This window comes from Carettochelys insculpta, chromosome 3 (genome assembly GCF_033958435.1).
Source record: "Carettochelys insculpta isolate YL-2023 chromosome 3, ASM3395843v1, whole genome shotgun sequence".
Lineage (NCBI taxonomy): Eukaryota > Metazoa > Chordata > Testudines > Carettochelyidae > Carettochelys > Carettochelys insculpta.
Window position 1 is genome coordinate 43,342,730 of NC_134139.1, and position 25,313 is coordinate 43,368,042.

Here is a 25,313-nt window from a genome sequence, read left to right on the forward strand (position 1 = left end):
GAGAGTATAAGGAGTACAGAGGCAACAATATTTTGCTAGGGAAATAAGTCTATTCCAATGTGTTTATTTTAGCTGCGCAAAGGCTATAGCCAGAATTGCGTATCTGAAATTGACTTATGGGGGGTCCTCGTTATAAGTCGCATTGCTATAAGTCGTTTCACATATGTGACAATTAATTCAGGAAAGCAGATCCACTATAAGTTGCACTGATCCACACTTACATCATTTAGGTACTGAGGGACCAAAAGCCAGGAACATAGCTGAGCTTTGTTGTGGCTGGGCTACAGGCATTATAGTGCACGGGCCCTGAAAGTGAGCACTGAAGTCACGGGGGACCTGTGGGGAGCTGGGAGTAGTCAGGGGAGAGCTGGCAGGTAGCTGGGGAGCTGGTGGGGAGCTGCAGAGGCGGGTGGGGAGCTAGTGGGGACTGGCGGGAAGCTGGTTTATCTTTTTCTATTTAGTTAAACAATCAGTTAATTAATTAATATTTTTTATTTATTCTATTTGTTTATTTCTATTCCATTTCTATATTTTTTTGTGTTTGTTATGGGTACATTATGGGTGTGTCTACACAGGCACAAATCTTCAAAATAGCCATGCTAATGGCCATTTCAAAGATAACTAATGAGGCGCTGAAGTGAAATATTCAGCACCTCATTAGCATTAGAACACTTCCGGCCGCAGTGCTTCGAAAGCACGGCTCGGCGCAGCTACACAGGGGCGCGGGATAAGAGGATTTCGAAAGGTGCAGGGTCCTTTTGAAAAGGAGCCCCACGTAGCCATGCTGAGCTGCATGCTTTCAAAGCGCTGCAGCTGGAAGCGTCCTAATGCTAATGAGGCGCTGAATATTCAATTCAGCGCCTCATTAGTAAACTTCGAAATACAGCTATTTCCAAGATTTGTGCCTGTGTAGACATACCCTATATGTACCACACATTTTTAAAATGTATGGTCGTGTCTACATTAGCACAGAACTTCAAAATAGCCATGCAAATGGCCATTTTGAAGATTACTAATGAGGCGCTGAAATGCATATTCAGTTCCTCATTAGCATGACGCCAGCCGCGGCTCTTTGAAGTTGCTGCTTTTCACTGCCACGTGGCTCGTCCAGATGGGGCAGTTAGGCATAAAAGGGATGTCGAAGTTCACAGGGTCCTTTCTAAAAGGACCCCCGTCTGGATGAGCCACATGGCAGTGAAAAGCAGCAGTTTCAAAGAGCTGCAGCTGGCAGCATGCTAATGAGGCACTGAATATGCATTTCAGTGCCTCATTAGTAATCTCTGAAATGGCCATTTGCATGGCTATTTCGAAGATTTCTCTTAGGCTAGATGTAGCCTATGTGTTGGCAATGTATCTCAAGCTAATTACATTATTCCATATGGGTATTAATTCCCCTTTATAAATCATTTCGCTGTAAGTTGCATTATTTAGGAATGTGACCTGGACGTATAACAAGTACCCCTGTATTTCCTAAAATCAGCCCTGGGGACTAGTATAGACTTAGCCTCAGTGACAGCTGGCAACTCTAGATTTCTCTTACTACAGCTTTATGTATTTTATGGTTGAGGGATCAATTCTAAACCTAATTAACTAATTAAACAAGACAATGATTATCTAGCAACATCCAACACAGCAAACAGGTTGGGAATTTTCTTGTCAAATCACACTTATACTAAAAGGCATGGAGAGTCTTGAAGAATGATGTGTTGCAAAGTTAATTATTTAAGTTACTAACCAGTTGATCCACTTGGCCATGTCTACATCTTCATCCACATTCTTTTGCCAAGTAAACAGGTTTCCTTGTGATGCTTCATTCTTGCGACTAGGCCCTGCATCATCTTCTTGTACAACTTATATTTGGCACATTTTCCTTTTTTACCCAGGGAATTAATTTCTTCAAAATATTCCCTGCTAAGGTCTCTCTTATACCCAGAAGCTGTGACAGTTTTTTGTGACAAAAGTGTGGGGGAACATAGAAAGCTTTGTACATGCTGAATAATGTCTTCCCATTTTTCTTTCCAGTTCACACCACTGTTCCTTTCTACGCTGCCTCTGTCCTTTCCCTGTATGTTGTGTGTCTGTCAATGTCTTAACTAACTCCTCTGTCTTGCTTGGCCAAGGTCCACCAACACACAAACACAGAACAAAAATCATCCTATCTAGCTTATCTTTCTTTGCCATGTTACTTTCAAGTCTGCTGAGAAACAGAAATTGAAAGCCCAGAACGTTCCAAAAGGAAGAGCTAGTAGTTAGGCTGGATAGATTTGAGACGTTAATTCATTTTTATGAAGCTGTAAGTGTGTGTTTAGCATGTTTGTGGTGAGCTTTAGTTGTAACTTTTATTTTTAAATGAGAAATTCAATATTTTATTGATTAAAAAATCTGATTTAAATCAAAGAAATCTGATTTTAAATATAAAAAGATCAATTTTTTTTAAATTGACATTTTTATCCTTCTAAACTTATCTGATTCCTGGTCATGGGTCTAACTCAGGGGTGGGTAAAATCAGCCCTGGGGACTAGATCCAGACCCCCAAGCATTTCTCCCTAGCCAGCCCAGCTGATTAGCACTGTGTGCATACTTACAGTGAGTAGCATGTTTTCAGCTACCCCTTCCACCACCTTATTCAGTCTTCAGCAGAGTTGCTCCTAGGATTCTCTTGCTAGCTGGGCAGAGGGCAGGGAGGGGAGAGGGTAGTGCTGAAGTCAGGATGTTCCCCTGCCCCTGTACCCCATCTCTGTAGAGCAGGGATCAGGGCAAGGGAGAAAAGCTATTCCAGTCAGAAGCATGGATGGCAAGTGAGTCACTCAGGAGTCCAGAACAAGGGAGAGGGGAGACAAAAGAGAAGGACAGACCTCCTTTAAAGAGACAGAGGGTGGCTTCTCTCAGAAAGTTACCCAGCAGATGCCAGCACACACACGTTGTACCACTGTCACACACACCCAGTCTGAGCCACCCCAGTCACCATCACCTATATATTGCAGCACACACTCCAGCTGTATCACAAAGTCTGTCTCACACACAAAATGTTTCTCTTTCACACTCTCACTCTTTGTTTCTCTCTGTAGTCCCCAGCCCCACCCCTTCTGCCTGAGGCTCCCCCTGTCCCTTCGGGGGCAGGGGGCAGAGCTGGCCCATGACCATTATCAAAATTCATGGAGTGGCCCCACTACAAAACTTATTGCCAACCCCGGTCTAACTGAATGTTACTACTGCACACCAGCTATGTTGGAATGGTTTGTTTAATATGGGAACATCACAGGTTTTTTGATGGTTTCCTTGTGCATGGGGTTAGATGTCTTGTGTGTGTATAAATCCATATACTACATAGTGACTGGACCGTCAGCTTGCTGAACATTGCTTATCCTACAATATTTTTATACTACAGTAAACTCTTCTTTAACTGGTATTTGAGTAACCAGTACTCTCATATAACCAGCATAACTCCTGTGCTCTCTCCACCCTCGTCCCCTGTCAGCAGCTACAAGATATGTTGTAATAAGCTGGCAGAAATAAAATCTCATTGGCTTAGTTGAAGCGGCTCTCATAGGCTGTGTCTACCATAGCCAAAAACTTCGACATGGCCATGCAAATGGCCATTTCGAAGTTTACTAATGAAGCACTGAAATACATATTCAGCGCCTCATTAGCATGCGGGCAGCTGCGGCACTTCGAAATTGATGTGGCTCGCCGCCGCGTGGCTCATCCAGACGGGGCTCCTTTTCGAAAGGACCCCACCTACTTCGAAGTCCCCTAATTCCCATCTGCTCATAGGAATAAGGGGACTTCGAAGTTGCCAGGGGCCTTTCGAAAAGGAGTCTTGTCTGGATGAGCCGCGCGGCAGCGAGCCACATCAATTTTGAAGCGCCGCGGCTTCCCACATGCTAATGAGGTGCTGAATATGTATTTCAGTGCTTCATTAGTAAACTTTGAAATGGCCATTTGCATGGCCATTTTGAAGTTTTTGGCTAGTATAGACATAGCCATAGAGGGATATTTAGATGGTAACTGAAACCTCACGTCTTGGCATCCTGATCCCTAAACAAATTAAAAACAGACATGCTTATTGAAGAAGATGAGGAGAGGCTAGCGAAAATGGTGCAGGTGCTAAACGAGGAAGGGAAGCGGTACGGACTGACTATGAACATCATAAAAGGAAAACAGTGGTATTTGGAGATAAGGAAATAAGAAGGAAGATCAGTGTAGATGGGATTGAATAGAGAATGTAGAGAAGTTCAGGTACCTGAGGAGCAGCATAACATATGATGTAGACTGTAAGAAGGAAATAGCAACTAGAATAGCAAAAGCGAGAGTGAGTTTGAAGGCAATGAATAAGATCTGGAAAAGAAAGTAATTAGCTTAGGAACAAAGGTGAACATCTTGAAAACGTGTGTATTCAGTAGCATGTTGTATGTACATGAGATGGGTGGTGATAAAAGATTCAAAGAGAAGAATGTTGGCGTTGGAGAGTAGTTGTTATAGAAAGTTCCTGAGAACAGGATGGAGGCAGAAAGTCAACAACGAGGAAGTGTATAGGAAGATACAGCCAAAAGAGAACTGGCTGCAGAAGGTTATACAACACAAGTTATGGCTATTTGGCCATGTCTGCAGAATGAATGACAAATGAAAAGACCCTGGCGTTCAGCATAATGAATGGTTTGAATAAGAGAGGCAGGCCCCAGAGAGAACGGGTATATGATATCGCAGATTGGTGCAGCACTAGTCTACAGAAACTAAGCTACTCCTCACTGGACAGGCAAAGATGGTAGGAAACAGTGAGAGAGGCATCAGACACAAATGGGCACTGAACCCATGGTGGTTGGTGGTGGTGGTGGTGGTGATACTTAATCTAGCCTCAATCATGTAGTTAGCTAACAATTTAAATAGATGACAGGTACTACCGCTCTTCTGTGAACCTGAAGTCTGCCTGCTTCCGGGGTGGACTCCACAGCAAGCTGCCCGTTCTTAAAGGGGAAAGCTGGCATCCCACTGCAGAGCCGGCTGCAGCTACGCCCATGGTGCAACCCCCTTTCTCCCCAACAGTGGGGCTCCCCCTTGGAGGATTCTGCAGTGCCCTGGTGGGTGGGAGATGTCAGCTGAAAACCTGCCTCCTCCTGCCCATGGCTGTCCTACAATCAAGCACAGAACCAGAAGAAAAGTACAGGGAGCTGGAGCTGGGGTTTGTGTACAGAGCGTGAGCAATGCCCTGCCCCGCCCCTCAGGGAAGTGGGGCGGTGCCCTGCATCCCTCCATGCCACATGTGAGTGCAACTGGCAGGCTCCTTTGCACTCCTACCCAGCATGAGTACAGAACTCCCTATTACACAGAATATGTGGTTATCTGGCAACCTCCCCATCCCCTGGATGCCAGATATCAAAGAATTTACTTTACTTTGAAAGTTCATTTTAGCATCTTTTGGTCTGTGAAGATCTGAGTTTATTCTGCAGTAATTAGTGATGGCACTACCAGCTAAATTAATTTAGTGAGAACTGCTTTATCTGTTAGTAATATCAGGAGATGTTGCTGGCAGAAAAAAACACAAAATCCCAAATCAGATTGTGGCAGGTAACAGTGAAGCAACTTCACTTCAACTATTTAATTTTAATGCATACTTTGAAATTTTGTACTGGTTCATTTATAAACAATTTTTACTGGGCGTGCTTGGCTTTTAGGCTCAAAATCCTTGTGCTGCATCTGGACCTGAAAGTTGGAATTTTTACCTCCGCTGAGTGTTGATTTTTTTAAGCAGTTTGAACAAACTAACAGTGGTTCTAAAAACAAGTGGTAGTCACCATGTAATTGGCTGAATTTTTCATTTACTCATTTAACTGCATCTCTCAACAGGTGTTGGTGTCTGTCCAGTCCCTCATATTGGTCACAGAACCCTATTTTAATGAACCAGGATATGAAAGATCTAGAGGTACTCCCAGTGGTACACAGAGTTCCAGAGAATATGATGGAAACATACGACAGGCGACAGTCAAGTGGGCTATGCTTGAACAAATCAGAAACCCTTCCCCATGTTTTAAGGAGGTAAGTTTTACAGAACAAAGTGAACACTGGCTTTTTACCTTTGACTTACTCTTATCAGATCTCCAGCCATCTTTACTCCATGGCTAATTGTGCCTAATTTTTTTAAGTTTACCTCAGAGCTCAGGTTTTCCAGTTGAAGCTTCACCAGTGTCAAGAAAGTGGGACAAGTTATCTCCAATGTCTTACATATGACATTTGTGTTGTTACAGCACAGAACAGTAGCATTTTATTTTAATTTAAACTGTCTCACGTTGACTCTCATTCAATTTGTGATCTGCTACAACTCTGAGATCCTTTTTTATCACCAGTACAGCCTAGCTAGTTATTCCTCTTTTTTGTAGTTGTGCATCTCATTTTGCCCTTTATTGACGCCATCTTACTTATTTCAGACCAGTTCTCTAAGTTGTTAGTTATTTTCAATTTTAATCCTGTCTTCCAAAATTCTTCTTGCACCACTTCCTGGGTTGGTGTTATCCACAGATTTTTATAAGCATACTCTTCATTCCATTATCCAAGTAATTAATTAAAATACTGGATAGTACTGGACCCTAGAAATTACCTCGAGATGACGCTTCCAGACATGCTTTTTCCAGTTTGCCAGAAAACCCTTGATAACTATTCTTGAATATGGCTTTTCCAAAAGTTGCACACCTGTGTTATAGTGATTTAATGTAGACTACATTTCTCTAGTTTTCTTAGGACAGGGATCAGCAACCAAAATAGCAAGAACAGCCATTTTTTCCAATCTGGAAAAAACTCAGTAATCCAAGAGCTGAAATGTATGTGAATATAAGATGATCCTTAATAAATAACATCAAACCACACTTTTGGTAACCCCTATTTTAAGACATTTGCTATTTATCAAAAATAATCATTTTTTTTAAACTTTGCAATTATAGCACTGGGGGCCACAAAGAAGTCCTTAAAGAGCCACATGCGGATCTGGAGCCACAGGTTGCAGACCCCTGTCTTGACAGTGTCATTTGGGGCAAAAGGTCCAGAATCCTGACTAAAATCAAGATATGTCTATTGTTTCCCATGTATCCACTAAGCTGGTAACACTGTTACAAGAATGACACCTAGAGAGGTGGTGGAATTTCCATCCCTAAAGGTTTTTAAGTCTTGGATTGACAAAAGTCCTGACTGGGATGATTTAGTTAGGGTTGATCCTGCTTTGGGTAGAGGGCTAGGTTTGATGGCCTCCTGAGGTCCCTTCCAGCCCTGGGATTCTATGATTCTTTGACACTAGATTGATTTGGTATGATCTTGAAAAAATCCATGCTGGCTGTTCCTTATAACCCAGTTATTCTCAAGGTGCTTACGATGTGACTGTTTTAATAATTTGCAGTATCTTTCCAGGTGTAAAAGTCAGGCTGAGTGGTCTGTAATTCTTCAGGTTCTCTTTGGCCTGGTCTACACTATGGATCACAGTGGATCCCAGATACACAATTCTAGCCACATCATTAGTGTAGCTAGAATCGACATATCAGGATCAGCTTTGTTCCCAGGTGTAGATCAGGGCTCTTTGGGCTTGCGCCAATGTCCCTTACTCCACATAGCAGTGTGGAGTACCAGGTCTTCACTGATGTGGCAAAATCAAACTCTGGCAGATGGATCACAGTGTGTCAAACCCCACCATAAGTGTAGACATACCCTTTGTTTTAAAGATAGTTACTATATTTGCCCTTCTCCATCCTTCAAGAGCTCTCAAACATAATTTAATGAACCTGAGATAGTTTCCATGTTAGGTACACTAGGATTAATTTCATCAGACCCTGCTGACCTGACTACATCTAACTTACCTAAGCATCATTAAACCTCATGTTTCTCTATTTTGGCTTACAGTCATTTGCTTGTGTGGTTAATATTAATTTTGTTGATTATCCAGTAACATTTATCATTTTTAGGGATGACTGATGCAATATAGGCATTAAGCCCCTCAGTAAGCTTAATGGCATCAGTTATTGACTCTCCTTCCCTGCTAAGAAGACTTGCACTTTTTTGTCTTTCTCTTGTTCCTAATATATTTAAAGAACCTATTTTTATTGTCTATGTCCTTTTTAGAGGTAATGCGTTTTCTGTCATAGCCTTTCTGATTTTGTCACTACATGCCTGTGTTATTCCTTTGTACTCCTCCTTAGCAATTTATGTATGTTTCCCCTCTTCAAAGGTTCCTTTCTGATTTCCATGTCATTATTGGGTGCTATTTTGAAATGCATTTTGTGTGTGGTTGTGTTATTTTGCAATATTTCGTAATAGCCATTTTGGAATAGCGCTGCTGTGTAGACATAACTAGAAAACAAGTGAATGGACTACAGTAATGAAAACAGCTAATTCAAAACAAATGTGGCAGACCCCTACCTGGAAGTTTCAGGAACCTTCTAGAAGGAAGATATGCAGGGTGGTGGGCTAATGCATTCTTGTTCCCTACTAGGCCAGTTAGGACAGCCAGTTGGGGTCTTATTAGGAATCAGCCCTCATTGGTCAGCTGAGGCCTGGCACTCCCTATAAAAGGTTCCCCCCAGCTGGTTGCAAGGGGGAAGGTTTTGGAAGGTGCACCCAGGAGCAGGAACAGGAGGTACCACAGGGAAGTGGTGGGTGAAGTGGCCCAGGGTGAGGTTGCTACACTGGGGCAGCGGTGAAGGCCCTGCCAGCAGCCTCTTGACTTCATAGGGACCCTGGGCCAGAGTCCAGGGTAGAGGGCAGGTCTGGACTCCCCCCACCCTTCCCTGGAGGGTTACCACACTGGAAAAGGTGCAGGCATGCAAGGGGACTGGCTGTGACCTCCCCAGTTGGGATTTGCCTATGATGAAGATGGCTCTCTAAGCAGAGACTCCTGCCTCTGAAAAGGCCTGGGCAGATAAGGGGCCTCCGTGAGTCTCTGAGGCACAACAGAGAAACCGCCAGGAAGCGCAGGGACGCACAGGGGTTAACGAGGGACTTTGTCACACAAATTATAAATTTTCTTGAGCTTTTAATTAATACGCTACCTAAGATTTGTACTCATTTCAAAAAGCTTAGACGAACAGTTTACAGCCCTGAGCATTACCAGTTTGGTTTAGGAACATTGTCTGTTTCTGAAAGGAAAAGATCAAATGATATAAAAACAACGAACTTGATAAGAAGGTATCAGTCTTATTTTCTTCTAATGATATTGCCTACAATGTACTGCAAAATGAACTATTAAAGAAAAGTTTGAACCCTTGTTATACTCCTCCAAGCACATTGACATTTAACTGTTACTAGATGTGGCAAGTGCAGGAACTGAGTAGAAATTAAAGTAAGAAGTAAAACTATCAGTACTGACGTTAATGGAAGATGCAGAGTTATTTGTTTGACCAATCAATATCTGCCAGAATCCACTGTGAGCTAAACAGCTGCAGCTTTCCAGAAATCATGGCTGCACTGCAATGATCAGTGAAGTGATTCCCAGTAGCTTGTAGCCTTTGTACATGAGTTTTGTAAAATATTTAATGTTTCTTCTGGCTGAAAAGTGTCGCAAAAATGTGGATTGTTTAAAATCAGCATGTTATAGGGTTACACACATTGTTGGATTGTGCCTTTGAATGAATTAATAATTTTCTTCAGAGGACATGTTAACAGATCTCCACGCAAATGCAAAGAGCTTGCTCATCTTCAGGAACAAATGTTAATGTTGATATGAATATAAAATAATTAAACATAAGTGAATATCCAAGATACTTACCCTCTTATTTACAGCATTACATGTCTACATAACTAGCAACATGCATGCAGGATATACTGGCTCAATCAATCAAGATAAATGCAATGAGAGAACCACTTCTATTCCTCCAAATTTTACAAAATGGGTTACAAAAAAGGGCCCTTCCTTGTGGTACACCTCTTCACTAATAAATCCTTTTTTTACAAGAATTTGTAACAACTTTTCTTCCAGGAAAAATATCAAATTGTTAAGTATTTAAATTTAACAACTAGAAGTAAGAGAATGTGGTAAGATTATCTGTCATTTTCAGTATATCTCTTACTGATGTTTTCTGTAACCTGCTGGATACACAAAATCTTACCCTCAAAGAGCTGTAAAGTTGGACATACTTTTAAAGCTCAGTTCAGTTCCTGGATGCCTTTATTCTTGTTTAGTACTTTTGTCCTTTCTATTAAAAGCCCCAAGAATTTTGGTGTTTTTGTACACTCTGTGTGGCTCAGATTCTGCTAATGGCTTTTATAAAGAGCATATCATATAAGCCTATGGCCTGTTCTTTCCTTAGGAAGCTGAAGGAATGAGATACATCCAAATGGATTTATCTCAGTAGAAACATAATCATTCATGACAACAGGTGATGACTCTGAACTTCATTTCTAGTGTCTGCTGTTTCAAAGTGATTGCAAAAGTAGAGCAGTTCACTGTCCATACAAGAGAGTTGTAGCTGGGCCAGAATTACATTAAACCAGAAAACTGAGGTGATAAGTAACATTAACAGTCAGACTTCAGCCAACAAAAGTAAATAAATCCTGAGGTATAGTATGAAATGCCCATCAGTAAACTGATTAACAATTAACTGAACCTTATTTGAGAAAATGGCCTTAGAACATTATTTTGAGGTTTTGAGAAAAAGATGTACTTTCTTCTCCCAATCTTCCAGTTGTCCCCTTATTTTCTTGTAACTCTCCAGTAGCCTCTAGCTCTTCCTTGACCTGATCACCAATAGATTCTAGGTCTCATTTCTAAAGCCCTCAAATAAGATGTGAAAAATTTGAATTAAAGAGGGATCTTTGGGTTATACCTCAAAGATGTAAAAAGCTACTCACATTTTTAGTGCTGTTAAGTATTACTGGCTTAAAAGGATTATAAAAATACCCTGAGTACTCTAGATGCCTTACAAACATTACATGGTCCCTTTGAAGAACTGCATTATTTATTACAGACCCACATGTAGATGATACAAGGAATAGGATGTTAGATGGGAAATTACACAAATTTTTCCTGCATGTGCCCAGTCAACAGAATGTTTAGGTATAGTATATAGCAAGAGAAATTTTGCTGAACCAAGGAACCCATGTGCAGTGCTTGTGAAACAGTGCAGGAGAAAAAAGTCCAGCCTTATTGTACATTAAATTTTGCATACACAAGTTCCATTTTAAAATCATTGTAACTTATCCCAAACTAAACAGGCTTTCACCTCAGACCTAGGAACTCTTTTCCACCAAATTTCACATTTCCACCAATTCCTACTGAAGCGTTAGAGTGAACTGAAAAAGACAGTGACAAGTGTCACTTTTTATTTTTCATACAGTGAAGCTACTGAATAATTAGTTCTGAAATATTACCAAAAATTTCACTACTTGGGAAGGGCCAGATCTGGAAAATGTCAGCTTTAAAGATGAGCTAGACAACATGGGTGAAATAGTATTTTCTTTTGGACCAACTTCTGTTGGTGAAATACAAGCTTTCAATCTCCATACAGCTTTCCTTCAGGTCTGAAAAGGATAATCAGTGTGGCAAATCTAAATTCACAGTGAAAGAGATTAATCATAAGGAATGAATGATGAAGTGGGCATATAACACTTATGCCTTCATAGGACAAATGAGAGCTACTGGGTTACAGATTTGTTGTCATGAGTAATAAAACCAGTGTGTCTCAGTTCAATGTTTTTGGTGTCTGGCAGAGTTAGCAAATTAAGCTCCCAGCCTCCTCTTTTAAAGATGTGTGTTTTCCTTTGAGGAAGAGGACTGAGTGATCAGACATGTAATGGTTGTTTTATGGAGTGTACACCATTAGGGTGTTTGTCTTTTATCGTTTTTCTATTACTTCGTCTGAGAGCATAGTGATTTAGTTTCACCCATGTATTTGGGGTTTGATGCACTGGATGAGGTCGTATTGTTGTCATAGGCATGTGTTGGATCTTGAATGGTCTGCTGCAGGAGGGTCTTGACCATTGAAGCAGTGGACATATATCTACAGATTTGGCATTTGTTGTTCCGGCAGCGTTTGATGCAGCTTTAAGTTGGTGGCTTCAGGTCTGTGGGAAGCTTGTTTCTGGTGCTGAGCTTGGCAAGGCTGGGGAATCTGAAAGATGAAGTTTGCAGACTTGTAGTTAAATGGAAGTTACGCTTTTTAAAAGGAAACACTCCTGCAACATTAATGGTACCTTTTAGTTCACACCAGCTGTAATTATTTAATAATTCATAAGTAATGTTCTGTAATATATTTTGTAAAATTCATGGAATTTTTTGAGATTTCACAGCAACATTATTAGGTCTTTTTGAAGAACAGTGGAAAAACCTGACATTTTGGGCAGTTAGCATATGCAGAGGAGGAATGAGGTGCAAATTAGCAAACTGCACTTTAACTCTCTGCAAAGAACACACATCTCCAAGAAAACAAATTTCTCATATTCATTTTTGTATTTAAATAAAAATATGTTGTAATGTACAACTCAAAAATGAAAATACTATTTAGGCAACATCTAAAGGTTGGTCATGGAGTAAATAGAATGAGAAACTAAGCAAGGCATGGTGTGGCAAAGAAGTGTATTTGCTTCATACTTGTTCTATGGAATTTCTTAATAATAAAATGTACATTCTTATCTCCTTAACATACTAATGTCCTAGGAGTGGGAGGGAGGGGGGAAATCTTGGGAAATAAATTTTCTCTGACAGTCTTTCATCCTGAGAAATGTACATGCTTATGGCACTTGGCAATTCATTTAATGTAATCTTCTGTTCTTCCTTTTTTCATTTATATTTCATATTGGTGATAAACTTGCTAATTATGCAGCCACACAAGAAATCTGTTTTTTGTCATAATTTTTCTTGGACAGTTTCACACCTCTAATAAATTCTGAAAGTATGAAAGAGTAACTTCCAGCAGTGAAAATTCATTCCTTCCCTAACTTCTAAGGAAGTGGAAAGAGTTATTAATGCCATGCTAATGCTTTGAATTTAGGGTTTTTTAATCCTATTCAGCTCCCAGCTAGACCTTCTCCCCATGACACATTATTTATGCTCATTTATTTATTCCTGTTTTGAGCCTCATGTAAAAGAGGAAGGCAGTCACTAAGTTCTGTCACAATGTTAGCTGCTGGTTGTCACTTGGAGGCAGTAGGAATAATGCATGATTTTTTTCAATTGATTGTAAGGCTTATCTGAAACATCTGATACTGCACGCACTGAGTATCAGAAGAACACTCACAACAGAGATTATCTTTGACAAACTGGGCGCTTATGCTTTCTGGAATTAGTTATCATTGCATGGATATGTTTTACATTGAAAATATTAAGCTTTTGTTGTCAAAAGGCCACCAAAAGAATAAAATATTTTGTTACTGACAAAATTAACTTGAACTCAGTAACTTTCTCTCATGACTTTCTTCTCTTCCACTTTACTTAAGTGTGACATTGAATAAACCATTTTTATAATTTTTGGAACTAGCAACAGGAGCTGAATCATTGATTTTATCAGTAGAATAACTGAGAAACTCAATTTAACACTAAAAATGACTTTTGTCCCTTTGCAATACAGCAAGGACATACATAGCAGTAGAGTTTTCTGTTTGAACTAAAATTGTTTAAAAGAAACTAAGATAAGTAGATTTTGTTTTTATTCCTGAAGTATATATTTAGATTTCTACTTCTGGGTGTGCCTTTGTAAAGATGGTTCCCTCTGTAGGAAACTTGGCACTTTCTCACATATTTTGATGTTTCTGATACTATAATTGCAAAGTTAAAAAAAAAATCTGATTATTTTCAAAAAACAGTGAACACCTGAAAACCCAAAATGAACAACTCAGATCTAAGTAGCAAATGAAATGTGATCTCAAAATGTTGGATAACTCGCACTAGCATCCTCCAGTGAGAGATGGTTTGGATGTGAAAGTCAGGAAGACAGTAGAACAAACACACAAGGTGTTAGGAAATAGAATATGTAAAAAGTTTGTGAACATCCTGCAGTAAACGTGTCATGTTACAAATCATTGTGTGCGCACTGTTCTTACAGTTGGGGTTACAGAAAGTATGGTTTGATGTTATTTATTAAGGACAGTCTCATGTTCACGTCCACTGTAGCTCTTGAATTATTAAGTTTTTTACTGCATTGGGAAAAATGGTGGTTCTTGCTGTTTTGGTTGTTGACCTCTGACCTAGTTCCATATGTTTCTTCCAACCTCCATAGTAAATTACTCTTTTGTTCCGCACCATCAGTGTATCTACTATGCATAGTATAGTGGAAGTGTAAACAATGTATTTTTTTTTTCAGATTTTATTACACTTGTATTTTGGTTAGTAATTAAATCAGTAGCCCAATTCCAGTTGGTCAGTTGCATCAAGTTTGGAGTTCCATTGGATTGCCTGCTTTGGAATTCGTGCGTTGTGATCAGATATAGTCCAATACAATGGCTTGGTATGGGAAGATGACTTGTTGATACTGTATAATTGTTTGATCATGCTTTGGTATGTCGTGAAATATACTGAGACAAAATAACCAACATCGATCAGGAAAAAGGTTCTTTACTATCCCAATCTCTGAAAAGTCCTGTGCAGTGATGTTACATCAGGGCAGGCAAAATACAGCCCACAAGCTGGGTCCAGCTCACCTCAAGCCTCCGGGCTGCCAATATCCCACAATCCACACAACCCTTGGCCAAGCTCCTTTCCTGTGTTGACCCCACATGCCACTGAATGACCAGCTGCTGGTCTGGGGGGAAGGTAGTCTCTGTATGTGCTTTGCCCCACCCCCAGCAAACTCATCACATTACCCATTGGTCAGAGCTGCCTGGGCTGTGCTTGCACATACTGGCAGCTCCCAGCCTCCCCTGCTCCCCCATGGTGTTTGCTGCACAGAGATAAATGGTGGCCCCAGCAATTGGCTACTTGGAGTGATGTGTGAGGCCATTGCAGACAGTGCTCTGTTGGGCTGCTGGTGGGAACTGCCTGTGAAAAGTACCTCCTGGCCAGAGCCTGCACCTGGCACCACCCCCCCAACTGTCTGCCCCAGATTAGAGTCCACTACTGCATCCAAATTCCCACCCAGACCCTGCACCCAATCTTGTGCCGCACGTCAGAACCCCCTCCTCCATGCAAACTCTTCCCCCACATCCCACAATCTCCATCCCAGACCCCTTCCATAAATATTGTAGAAAAGTGAAGCCCTTGATCACTTACCTAATATTTGGAGTGGCCCCATCAAAATCATTGCCCACCACTACTATACATTCATCTTACACAGAAGTCATCCTCTCCAAAGTTACACATTTCTTCACACATCAGTAAAATCCAACCCATCAGTTTATTCCAGTTCCTGCCTTCTTTTGTTTTGGATATTAGTATTCCAGGTATTGATCCATGAAGGTACTTCCCTAGCTTGTACTAATATTTGTTTTGTTTCTACTTGGGTTTTGAAAAGTTTCCTACCTGCTTGTGCCAAATCCTTACTTCAGCAAATTCAAAGTGTACTGTAAGTAAACAGGATTGTAGTAAAAAATGCAGGCCAATTTGGGCTATATGACTGCTATATTAATGCTTCATATTTACGCTTAAATACCTGCAAAATATATAGACAGTAGTATCAGCATGATATATATGTCTGCTAGCCAGCATATATTAGTCCACAGACTGTCAGTTAGTCCCGTCTTCAGAGCATGTTATTCCTGATCCTCATAGCAAGTGCCTGGGCAATTAGCTGAGAGATGCACTGTTTGTGCAATCCAGAACAGCATGTTAACTGTAGTTCTAGTCCTTTCTGATGTGTGACATAGAAAGACTTCCCAGCTGAGACAATGCCAGTCCCCTCTTGAACTGCCTGACCCAAAGGCAAGTCAAGAGATAGATTTAAGGACTTCAATCATTAATGTATTTATTAGGTAGGAAAGTACATTTTTTAGATGAGGACTGAGACTAAGTGATTTGCCCAAGGTCATAGTTGAAGTTTGCTGTAAAAGCAGGGAATGGAACTCAGGTGTCCCAGGTCCATGCTAGCACTCTTAACTACTAGACCAAGTATGTCGAGTGTGTAGTCCAATAGAATTTTTTTGCCACGTGTGACATGTATATAAATTATCTAAGTGTGGCCCTGTGGCTCCCAGTGCCTTAGGGAAGGTGGAGTTTCCAGTCTTGTCTGCTAGTGGTTACCTTCATAGGATTGCGTGGAGGGGTTGTTTTTACCCACATACTTAGCTTTTTCCTGCCCCTGCCTGAGGTGTCTCCAGTCACAGCGGGCTGCCGTCACAGTGTAATGCATAGATTGTTGAGTTTGGACTGAAGGCTGCTGTTCAAAACCATTGGTGGTGGTGCTCCGTGCTAGGACTGTTAGGTGAGGTGAATGAGGGCATGGTTGGCAGTAAGTGGGGTTTGACATGGCTGGTTCCTGAGCAGGGGGTCCATTCACTGCATGCGGGCTTGTCTCTCCTACTGTCCGAGGCAGCAGTGATGAGGCCCTAGGCTGTCCCCACTGGGGCAAGCCCCTACCCTGGGGGGGGGTCCCTGCCTTGGCAAGGGGTCTGGTGTGGGGCCCTGCTGTCCAGTTGCAATTGGAGGAGTGGGAGCACCATTTTCCCAGCAGCAGGCCCTCTGCTTGGGGGTGCTGGAATGCATCAGGGCTGGAGACAGGAAAGGTGTGCTACAGTGGCAAGCTTGGCTTCTGGGGGTCATGGTTCTGCTGAGCTTCATGCATGGCTGTGATCTTGGTGCCTGCTGCTGGCAGAGTTGGGCGTTGTCCAGGAGTTTACCAAGGTTTTGACCAGATCAGAGAGAGAGTGAGTGAGTGTGTGGGGGGCGGGAGTTTGACAGTTGCAGCAGTGGAGATGGGCCAGCAGGTTTCGCATCTTTTCTGGCAGGAGCTGGTGTCACTTGGTACTGTTGTGGCCTGATCTCCAAGGAGCTCATCTCTGAGGCGGTTTGGGATGGAGTCATTTGAAGGCCAGGAGGATTATTTGGGGAAAGATTTCTTGTGGGGGTATGTGCTTCCTAAGGCTACGTCTACACGTGAACGCTACATCGAAATAGCTTATTTCAATGTAGTGACATCGAAATAGGCTATTTCGATGAATAACGTCTACACGTCCTCCAGGGCTGGCAACGTCGACGTTCAACATCGACGTTGCGCAGCACCACATCGAAATAGGCGCTGCGAGGGAACATCTACACGCCAAAGTAGCACACATCGAAATAAGGGTGCCAGGAACAGCTGCAGACAGGGTCACAGGGCGAACTCAACAGCAAGCCGCTCCCTTAAAGGGCCCCTTCCAGACACAGTTGCACTAAACAACACAAGATACACAGAGCCGACAACTGGTTGCAGACCCTGTGCATGCAACATGGATCCCCAGCTGCAGCAGCAGCAGCCAGAAGCCCTGGGCGAAGGGCTGCTGCACACGGTGACCATAGAGCCCCGCAGCGGCTGGAGAGAGAGCGTCTCTCAACCCCTCAGCTGATGGCCGCCATGGCGGACCCCGCTATTTCGATGTTGCGGGACGCGCAACGACTACACGGTCCCTACTTCGACGTTGAACATCGAAGTAGGGCGCTATTCCTATCCCCTCATGGGGTTAGCAGCTTCGACGTCTCGCCGCTTAACGTCGATGTTCACATCGAAATAGCGCCCAACATGTGTAGCAGTGACGGGTGCTATTTCGAAATTAGTGCTGCTACTTCGAAGTAGCGTGCACGTGTAGACATGGCTTAAATGTCCTGCAAATATCTGATACGGGTTTTAGTGCAGGGCAGTGAGTGGGTTGTCTGCAGCTCCCTGCCCTACTGCTGCTGAAATAATGGAATGGTGATCAGTGGGGTTTTGTTCTATTGAAGCAGGTTCTTTCAGGGAATCCTGGTGGCCTGCTTTAGTGAATTTAACAACAGGTTAGAGTGTGAGATCTGTGAGTTAGAGTACATATTCAAATACGGCACATGAACATATGGTATGAACAGAGACATCAACTACCTCGTGCCTTACAAAGACTGCTTTCCTTCGATGCTCATAATTATCTCAGACAGGACAATTAACATCCCCCCACCTCTCACCCCCTTTCTGCTATCCTATTTGATTTGCCAGTTTTTATTGCAATTTTTTTTTGTTTTGGTGCTCTGTACTTACATATGTCAGTCTGTATTGGAAATGAAATTGATCTGGAGAAGTGGGTCTGTCCCACAAAAGCTCATCACCGACTAAATCATTTTGTTAGACTTTAAAGTGCCACATTTCTGCTGCTTTGTTTTGTTGGGGTACAGACTAACACGGCTACCTCTCTGTTAGTTTTCAGTTATGTGGCCCTCAGTAGGCTTTGAGTTAGACGTGCCTGCACTAGACCATACTTTTTGTAGGTTTTAAGATGAAAGGTATCCAGGAAGCTTAGGAGGGCCAATAACTAGCAGCTCACATTTGACTACTTCATATACAGTATTGAGAAGGTGAAAAGGGGAGGTACTATTATCCCCTGGCACCCATTCTGGTTTCAGTAAGAATCCAAGAGCTTTGATTCTCAAGGGGAACCACCCTGAGACAATCCTCAACAGTGAGTAGCAGGCACAGTAGATGTCTCATTGTGCCTTGTTTCCATAGTGATCACATTTTTCCAAGCATCACTGTGGATCTGGGAAACGCGTGGGGAAATGCAATCTTTAGCTCTTCATTTTAGCTTTATTTTATGCAGGGCACTATTTTCTGTAACACTTATTAAGAAGCCTGAATGGGAGCTTATTTTGTCATTTTGCGTGTATGCGGGTGGGCGGCTCTTAGAGGCCCAAACTAGGTTGGGCTCTGTTGTGTTAGGCCAGGGGTCTGTAACTAAAATAGCAAGAAGAGCTATTTTTTTCAAGTTCAGTTACAAAATCAGTACTTCCAGAGCTGCAATGTATATGAATAAAAGATAGTCCTTAATAAATAACATCAAACCATACTTTGCCACCCCTATTTTTAGAACAGCACACACACAATGATTTGTACCAGTTAGAAAGTTTACTTTCAGCCCTGGATTGGAAGGCAAATGAAGACAAGGAAACTGCTGTGTATGGGGATAGGCTCTCAAACAAGAAGGAGTAATGTTTGCATCAACCTTCCATGCCCCCCGAGTCTCAGGCTCTACCCCGCTTGGCCCCCAAACCCACTCCTTCTCCAGGCTTTTCCCACCTCACCCCCAAATCTCTCCCCCATCCTCAAACTTTACCTCTCATCCCCAGGCCTAACCCCCTCAGCTGCAAAACCACCCTTGCCCCCCCATCCCCACGGTTAACTCCTCTCATCCCCAAATGGGCCCTCACGGACGACCCCATCCGTGGTGCTGGCTGGGGAGCCTACACTGTGTGGCCATGTGTGTCCAGTGGAAGGAAGGCTGGCATGAAGGTGTTCCGCTGGTGAGGGTGAGCTGAGCCATGCCCACTAGAGGGCTGCAGTCACTCAGGTAGCAGGGTGAGTGAGGGACTGTCTGTGGCTCCCTGCCCTGCCATTGCTGAAATAATGGAACTAAATTTAGTTGGTTAAACAGCTGGATCCTTCCCACTCGATGTCAAACCAATTAAATTCAGTTCTACTGTTTCAGCAGCAGCAGGACAGAGAGCTGCAGAGGAGTCAGTGGTGGCAGCATCAAGAGATGCAAATGGCTCCTCATAGAGCCGCAGGTTGCCAACCCGTGTTGGGCACCGTACAAATATGTAGTGAATGTCACACTTGGTTCCAAGGTTTTCATTCTGGGGAATCTCTTTGAAACAAAGTACTTCTGGAGTTGACCTCATTGCTACTAAGGATCTGGTCTGCATCTTGTTATCTCTGAAGCTATTTAGCTACCCCGGATTATGATTCCTTTTCCCTCCCCCATCCTATATATACTGCTTGATCCCTCAGAGGACATTGAGATGAGTATGTTGACAATATTGGCAGCTTTCCCAATCCTCTTTGTCATCTCTGAAGAAGCTGATATTCAGGCTGTCCTTAAAGGACAAAGAATTTCTAAAATCTTCTCTTGAGTAGCTGAAATGTCAGCTACAGTTTTAATCAGCACAGAAGAAAAATAGCTCAGCAACTATTTGACTTATGGGCCCCTTTGATTATATAGAGTATGACTATCCCTATAATTTAGGGTCTAGTCATTCCTAACAAAAATGTTTTGGATAAATCAAACCTCTGTTCCACCTGGAACATAAGCAGGAAAATAGGAAGTACTACATTGCTGCCTATACAGTTAGCAGGGGAGGTAAGGGAAGGAATTACATACTCCACCATTTATTCATGGTGTCTTCTATAAATGAGAAAAAACAAACTTCAGGGTAGAGTTGATCAGTTTACCCCATGAGGAATAAAAAGAGGATGCAAGCACTAGACAATGTCCCCACATCTAGTGTATTGCAAAATACTCAGTCTTGAAGTAATTAATAGTGTGCTTAATAAATCTTTTTTTAGTGTAATCTTCTAGTTTTACAAGTCTGTGACCCCACTTAGGGTTTACAAATCTCTGACAAAGTCAGTACTAACAGTTTCATACCATTAATGAAAGTTAGACTATTTTTGTGTGGCCTCTAAAACTACATGAACATCACAATAAGCATACGCTCAGAATCTGGCTCCCACTTGTGTAGGGGGCAACTTGAGTGCTGATGTTTAGATTCCAAAACAAGAATGGCATTAATAGAGAGTTTCAGTAGCACCAAAGGTGGTAACCTCAAAAGGATGTAAATGGCCTTGCCCCCTTCCACACTAGCAGATGTGCCCTGGACAGCCCCTGAGAAGAATATGCTGCAGTTGAATTTCTTCCATACGCTCCCTGATACAAGTTCTTCTGTTTACCTATGCACTGTTTGGGGAAAAAAGTGACACTGACTGGAGACATAAGTGGTGCTGTTCCCCCTTCCACCTGACTCCACACATTCTGCTCTATTAGGGCAATGGCTTTAAAACTCATGAAAAGGTTGTAGGTATCTGCTCTTTTCCAGATGAAAGAACGTGTGTATAAATTCATGCCCTGTGTTACAAATGCATCTGGGATTTCTATAGAGTCAAGAATTTGGCTACTGTTTTATGAACTGTCAACTATCTTAGCATTCAGTATTGTATTTTGGCTTTTGTTCAAACTTCAGCCATATAATACAAAATACCTAATTATCTTCTCATCTGCCTCAAGGTTCCTCAATCTGTGGATCATGACTCAAAATTGGGCATCCAGAATACACAAAAGGGTCAAGGGGTTGGCTGGGTAACCATGCCTCTTGGAATTGAAACCTTGTGCACCAGGTTGCAACACCACTTTGATAAATTAGGTTTGCAGTGGATGGACCATAGTGCTAGAGTGGCTCTGGCAGTTAAAATGCCTAGAGCAGGGTTCCAACCAGTCCAGCCACCCTTATGGAGTAGAAGGTGGAAAGAGACAAATAGTAGTACTTTCAGATTCTCTATTAAGACCTGGATCCCTAAATAGTCTGCATTTCAGCACCCTCTCTTCATGCCCCATCCTGCTGCCCAATGATGTTCCATTTTACTTCCAGGACCCAAAATTGCTTCCCCAGATCACTTTGCCCCCAGTTCCTTCCTTGCTGCCAAGTCTCCATCACCCTCCTTATTTTGTCCCGTAACCCATGGCCTGAGGTGAGGGCTGTATTTTTGGGGGAACCTTGTCTCACTGCCAGTGAGGGAGTTGCACAGCTGGTTTCAATGTCTGGAATCTAAGCTCTGAAGACACCCACCCCTTGCTGCGACGCTGAGGCTATGTCTTCACGGTGTTCTGCCCAGCGCTGCTGCTGGCAGATCTATGCAAAATGAGCTCAGGACTGAAAATGGCGTGCCATTTGCTTACTCCCAAACTCATTACCATAGCCCCACAGGAGTTCGGCGTCGGCAGAATGGGATGTCAGCACTGCAGAGGCCGTGTGGATGTGCCTCAAACGTTTGAGGCATAAGGGACTGGCGACGGGAGGGGTTAGCCGGCAGAGGCACGTACACTTGGCCTCTGCAGTGCCAGCAGCCCCTTCTGTTGATGCCGAACTCTGCCGGGGCTATGGTAATGAGCTTTGATTTGCAATCCTGAGAAGCTCATTTTGCATAGCTGTGCCGGCAGTCGCGCTGGGCGGAGCACTGTGTAGACCCAGCCTAGAGGGTCTGGGGGAGAAGACTGCTTCTGGGGATGGTATGGTCCCTCTGGGTTATGATAAGCTATCAAGGTTTGCAAATTAGCCCCAAGACAAAAACAAGTTTGAGAACCACTAGTCTACCTGACATGTCTGGGTCAAAACTCTCCCAGTCTTGCTGTTCTTAAAAGCATGTGGTTGTTGGAAACCATTGATTTAATGTTTGTTTATTTTTATATTTAATATGTCCTTATAGGTCATATACAAACATTTTTACTTGAAAAGAGTAGAAATCGTGGCCCAATGTGAGGAATGGATAGCAGATATACAGCAGTACAGCAGTGACAAACGGGTAGGCAGAACTATGTCTCATCATGCAGCAGCTCTTAAGGTAAGAAATACTAATGTAATCAAAGGTAACCTCCAGTAACAGTCGACTTCATTGAAACTATACTGCATGCATGAGACCAACAAGCAAAAATAACAATACTGAAAAGTTGAAACATGATTGAAACTTTTAAATAAATTGTAAAATATTTTTAAATAGTCCATATTTCTTTATGTAGTTTGTCCTACTCCATGCAATTGAATGAGAGTTTGATTTTCTGATGTTTATAGCAGTTTGGTATAATTTTAAGATGTACACAGGATATGATCAAAATTGTACTGTATAAAATTTGCTGTACATATTTCAGGGAAACTTCTCAGAAAACAAATTCCTTTGTTCATAGATAAAAACCTGTACATTTAAGTGGTCTGCCACATCTAAGATTCCAATACACTATTACAAAGTGTTCAGTAACAAAATATGTAACAGTTAACACTTTTTTTTTGCTTGAGCAAAAACAGAATTTGTGGCTTTATTACAGGGAACACTTCTACTAAAATGGTATTAAATGCAACTCAACTTCAGCATGAGGGTCACTGCCGTTTTTGATGACCAGATTAAAGGGACGTCTGTTTTACAACATTTATAATCTATATCTGTGTAGTATTGCTGCTTCAACTACATTTACACTACTGCGGAAGATCAGCCCACTCAGGGTTCATCTTCTGGGGTTTGATCTTGCATACATGCAAAATGACACTCCTTGGGTCAAAGTTGACACTGGTGCTCCTAGTGAGAGGCAAGGAATAAGGACGGTCGAAGAGAGAAACACTCCTGTCGACCTTGCCCCATGTAGATAGACATGGAAGTCAACTGCAGATAAATTGATTTTAGCTACTCAATTGGCATAGCTAAAATTGTGTATGTGTGGTCAGTTTCTGTGACTAGGGTAGACATTGCCTTAGCTACTTGTCCTATTTTCAGAGGGTAAAGAGAGTATTTTTTCTCACACCTCCTTGTAGTACCCTCTTAGGTATTGGAAAGCTGTCCCGTCTCACCCTTCTCTTTTGCAAATTAGACAACCCCAGTTCTTTTAATCTCTGATATTGTATCAGATGGTTTACTAAAATCTACGTGTATCACATCCACTGCATCCCCGTTATCCATAGAGCTTGTTACCTATCAAAAAAGAGCTGTAAGATTGATATTTAATTCTAATTACCCACACATTCCTGCTGTGCCCAGCACCACTAGGAACATGGACATTATACGTCTGTGATACATAAAGCACTTCCACTTCTACTTTCCTGACCCCAAAAGGCCTGCTGTTGCAGATCAGCATGCTATTGTCCCCTTTACTTCACCCACAGTACAACTCTGTGGGTATGTAAACTGTAACCATTCTGTTGCTGAACTGGTTCACACAGAAATAGTTCCCAGCTCATGGAGTCCCATTTTTATAATATATTTTACTGGTTTATTAGTGCATTTAAAAATTACACATCAAATTTACTTAGAAGAATTTGAAAAGTAATGATGTTTTAATCAATATTTTAATATCTGAACATACAGCGTCACACAGCTCAGCTCCGGGAAGAGCTTTTAAAACTCTCCTGCCCTGAAGGCTTGGATCCAGATGCTGATGATTCCACAGAGAAATGCAGTGCCACAGCAAGTTCTGAAGAGATGATATTGCATGACCAGGTTAAACCTAGCAGCAGTAAAGATATCTCCAGTGACTTCAAATTATGAGAAGCATTGACATGGACTTTAGACACACAGGCTTTGAAGCACAAGCCAAATATGTCAATATTTGTATGTAAGAAGCTAATTATGTAATAGGTAATGAAATTGAAACTATACTATGCCCTTAAGGATATACAGTTTAATTCAAGATGATCTTTTATTTACCTGTACAACAGTGTAAACTTTTTTGTGCTTTTATTTTTCAATTGTGAGAACCACTGATTGGTATGTTTAAAAAGTTATGTATACAGAAACGGATAAATCACTGATATATAAGGGAAACTACCTTAGGAAAGAATGTTTACTGAACGTGGTTTTTTTGTTTTGTTTTGTTTTTGGGGGGGGGGAGGATTCTGTTTGTTTGTTTTTTTACTTGTAGAGTGAGGGCGGATGTAACAAAGAATATATATTGGTCATTCTTACAGCTACTATTTAAAGTCAGAAAATTTTCACTGAATTTGATAGCTTTTACGTTTGGCCATATCTTCATGCTCGTATTTGATTTCTAAAGAAAACCTCCTGTATACTTCAATAAAAGTTAAATGGACATGCTCCCTCTTTTATGATTTACTGGTACATTTTTTAAATGATCTGCCATAAAATACGTTATAGACTTGCACTTGTATGACTGAATTATTACAGTCAACATATTTAATTTTATGCTTACTAATTCTAAAATGCAGATTAAATAAATGAACATGGTTTTACCTCATGACAATATTTGGACTTCTCAATTCATCTTCTATTGGTTATTTTGTGCAAACTAATGGTATTCTAAAATTTGTCTTGATTGTTTTAAATGGCTATTCTGGAAGTAAAGATTTTTAAAAAAAACATAATTGTCTGCTTTTACATAGTAAAGTCATATGTATTAGTTTATTTTTAAGCATTCACAAATGCTTGACTGCTACATTCTATAGTTCATCATGCTTAGATATATTTTCAGTTTTATATTTCTGTACATCATAAAAACAGTTTTTGGTTGGATTAATAATTGTCTTCCTTTTAACACAGCATCTATTGCTATCAATTCTTAATTTTCAGTAGCCCTCAAGAGACAAAACAAGTAATTCCAGTGTTAGGTAAGATATAGGATATTACATTGGTTACAGATCTGTTGTATTAATTTTTGTAAATGAGGAAAAACAAAAAGTCCTTTCATTTTTTTACTATTTTTAAAAGTTA

At 41.6% G+C, this 25,313-nt stretch overlaps 1 protein-coding gene across 1 annotated transcript in view; it reads left to right on the forward strand.

The window, feature by feature from the left end:
• The window catches only part of BIRC6 (baculoviral IAP repeat containing 6), a 328,895-nt gene extending 303,814 nt beyond the window's left edge, over positions 1–25,081 (forward strand). The window contains 3 exon segments of the mRNA XM_074989697.1: positions 5,845–6,033; positions 22,311–22,445; positions 23,955–25,081. Coding sequence (XP_074845798.1) covers positions 5,845–6,033; positions 22,311–22,445; positions 23,955–24,134 — 504 coding nt within the window. The 3' untranslated portion in view covers positions 24,135–25,081.
• The last annotated feature ends 232 nt before the right edge of the window (positions 25,082–25,313 follow it).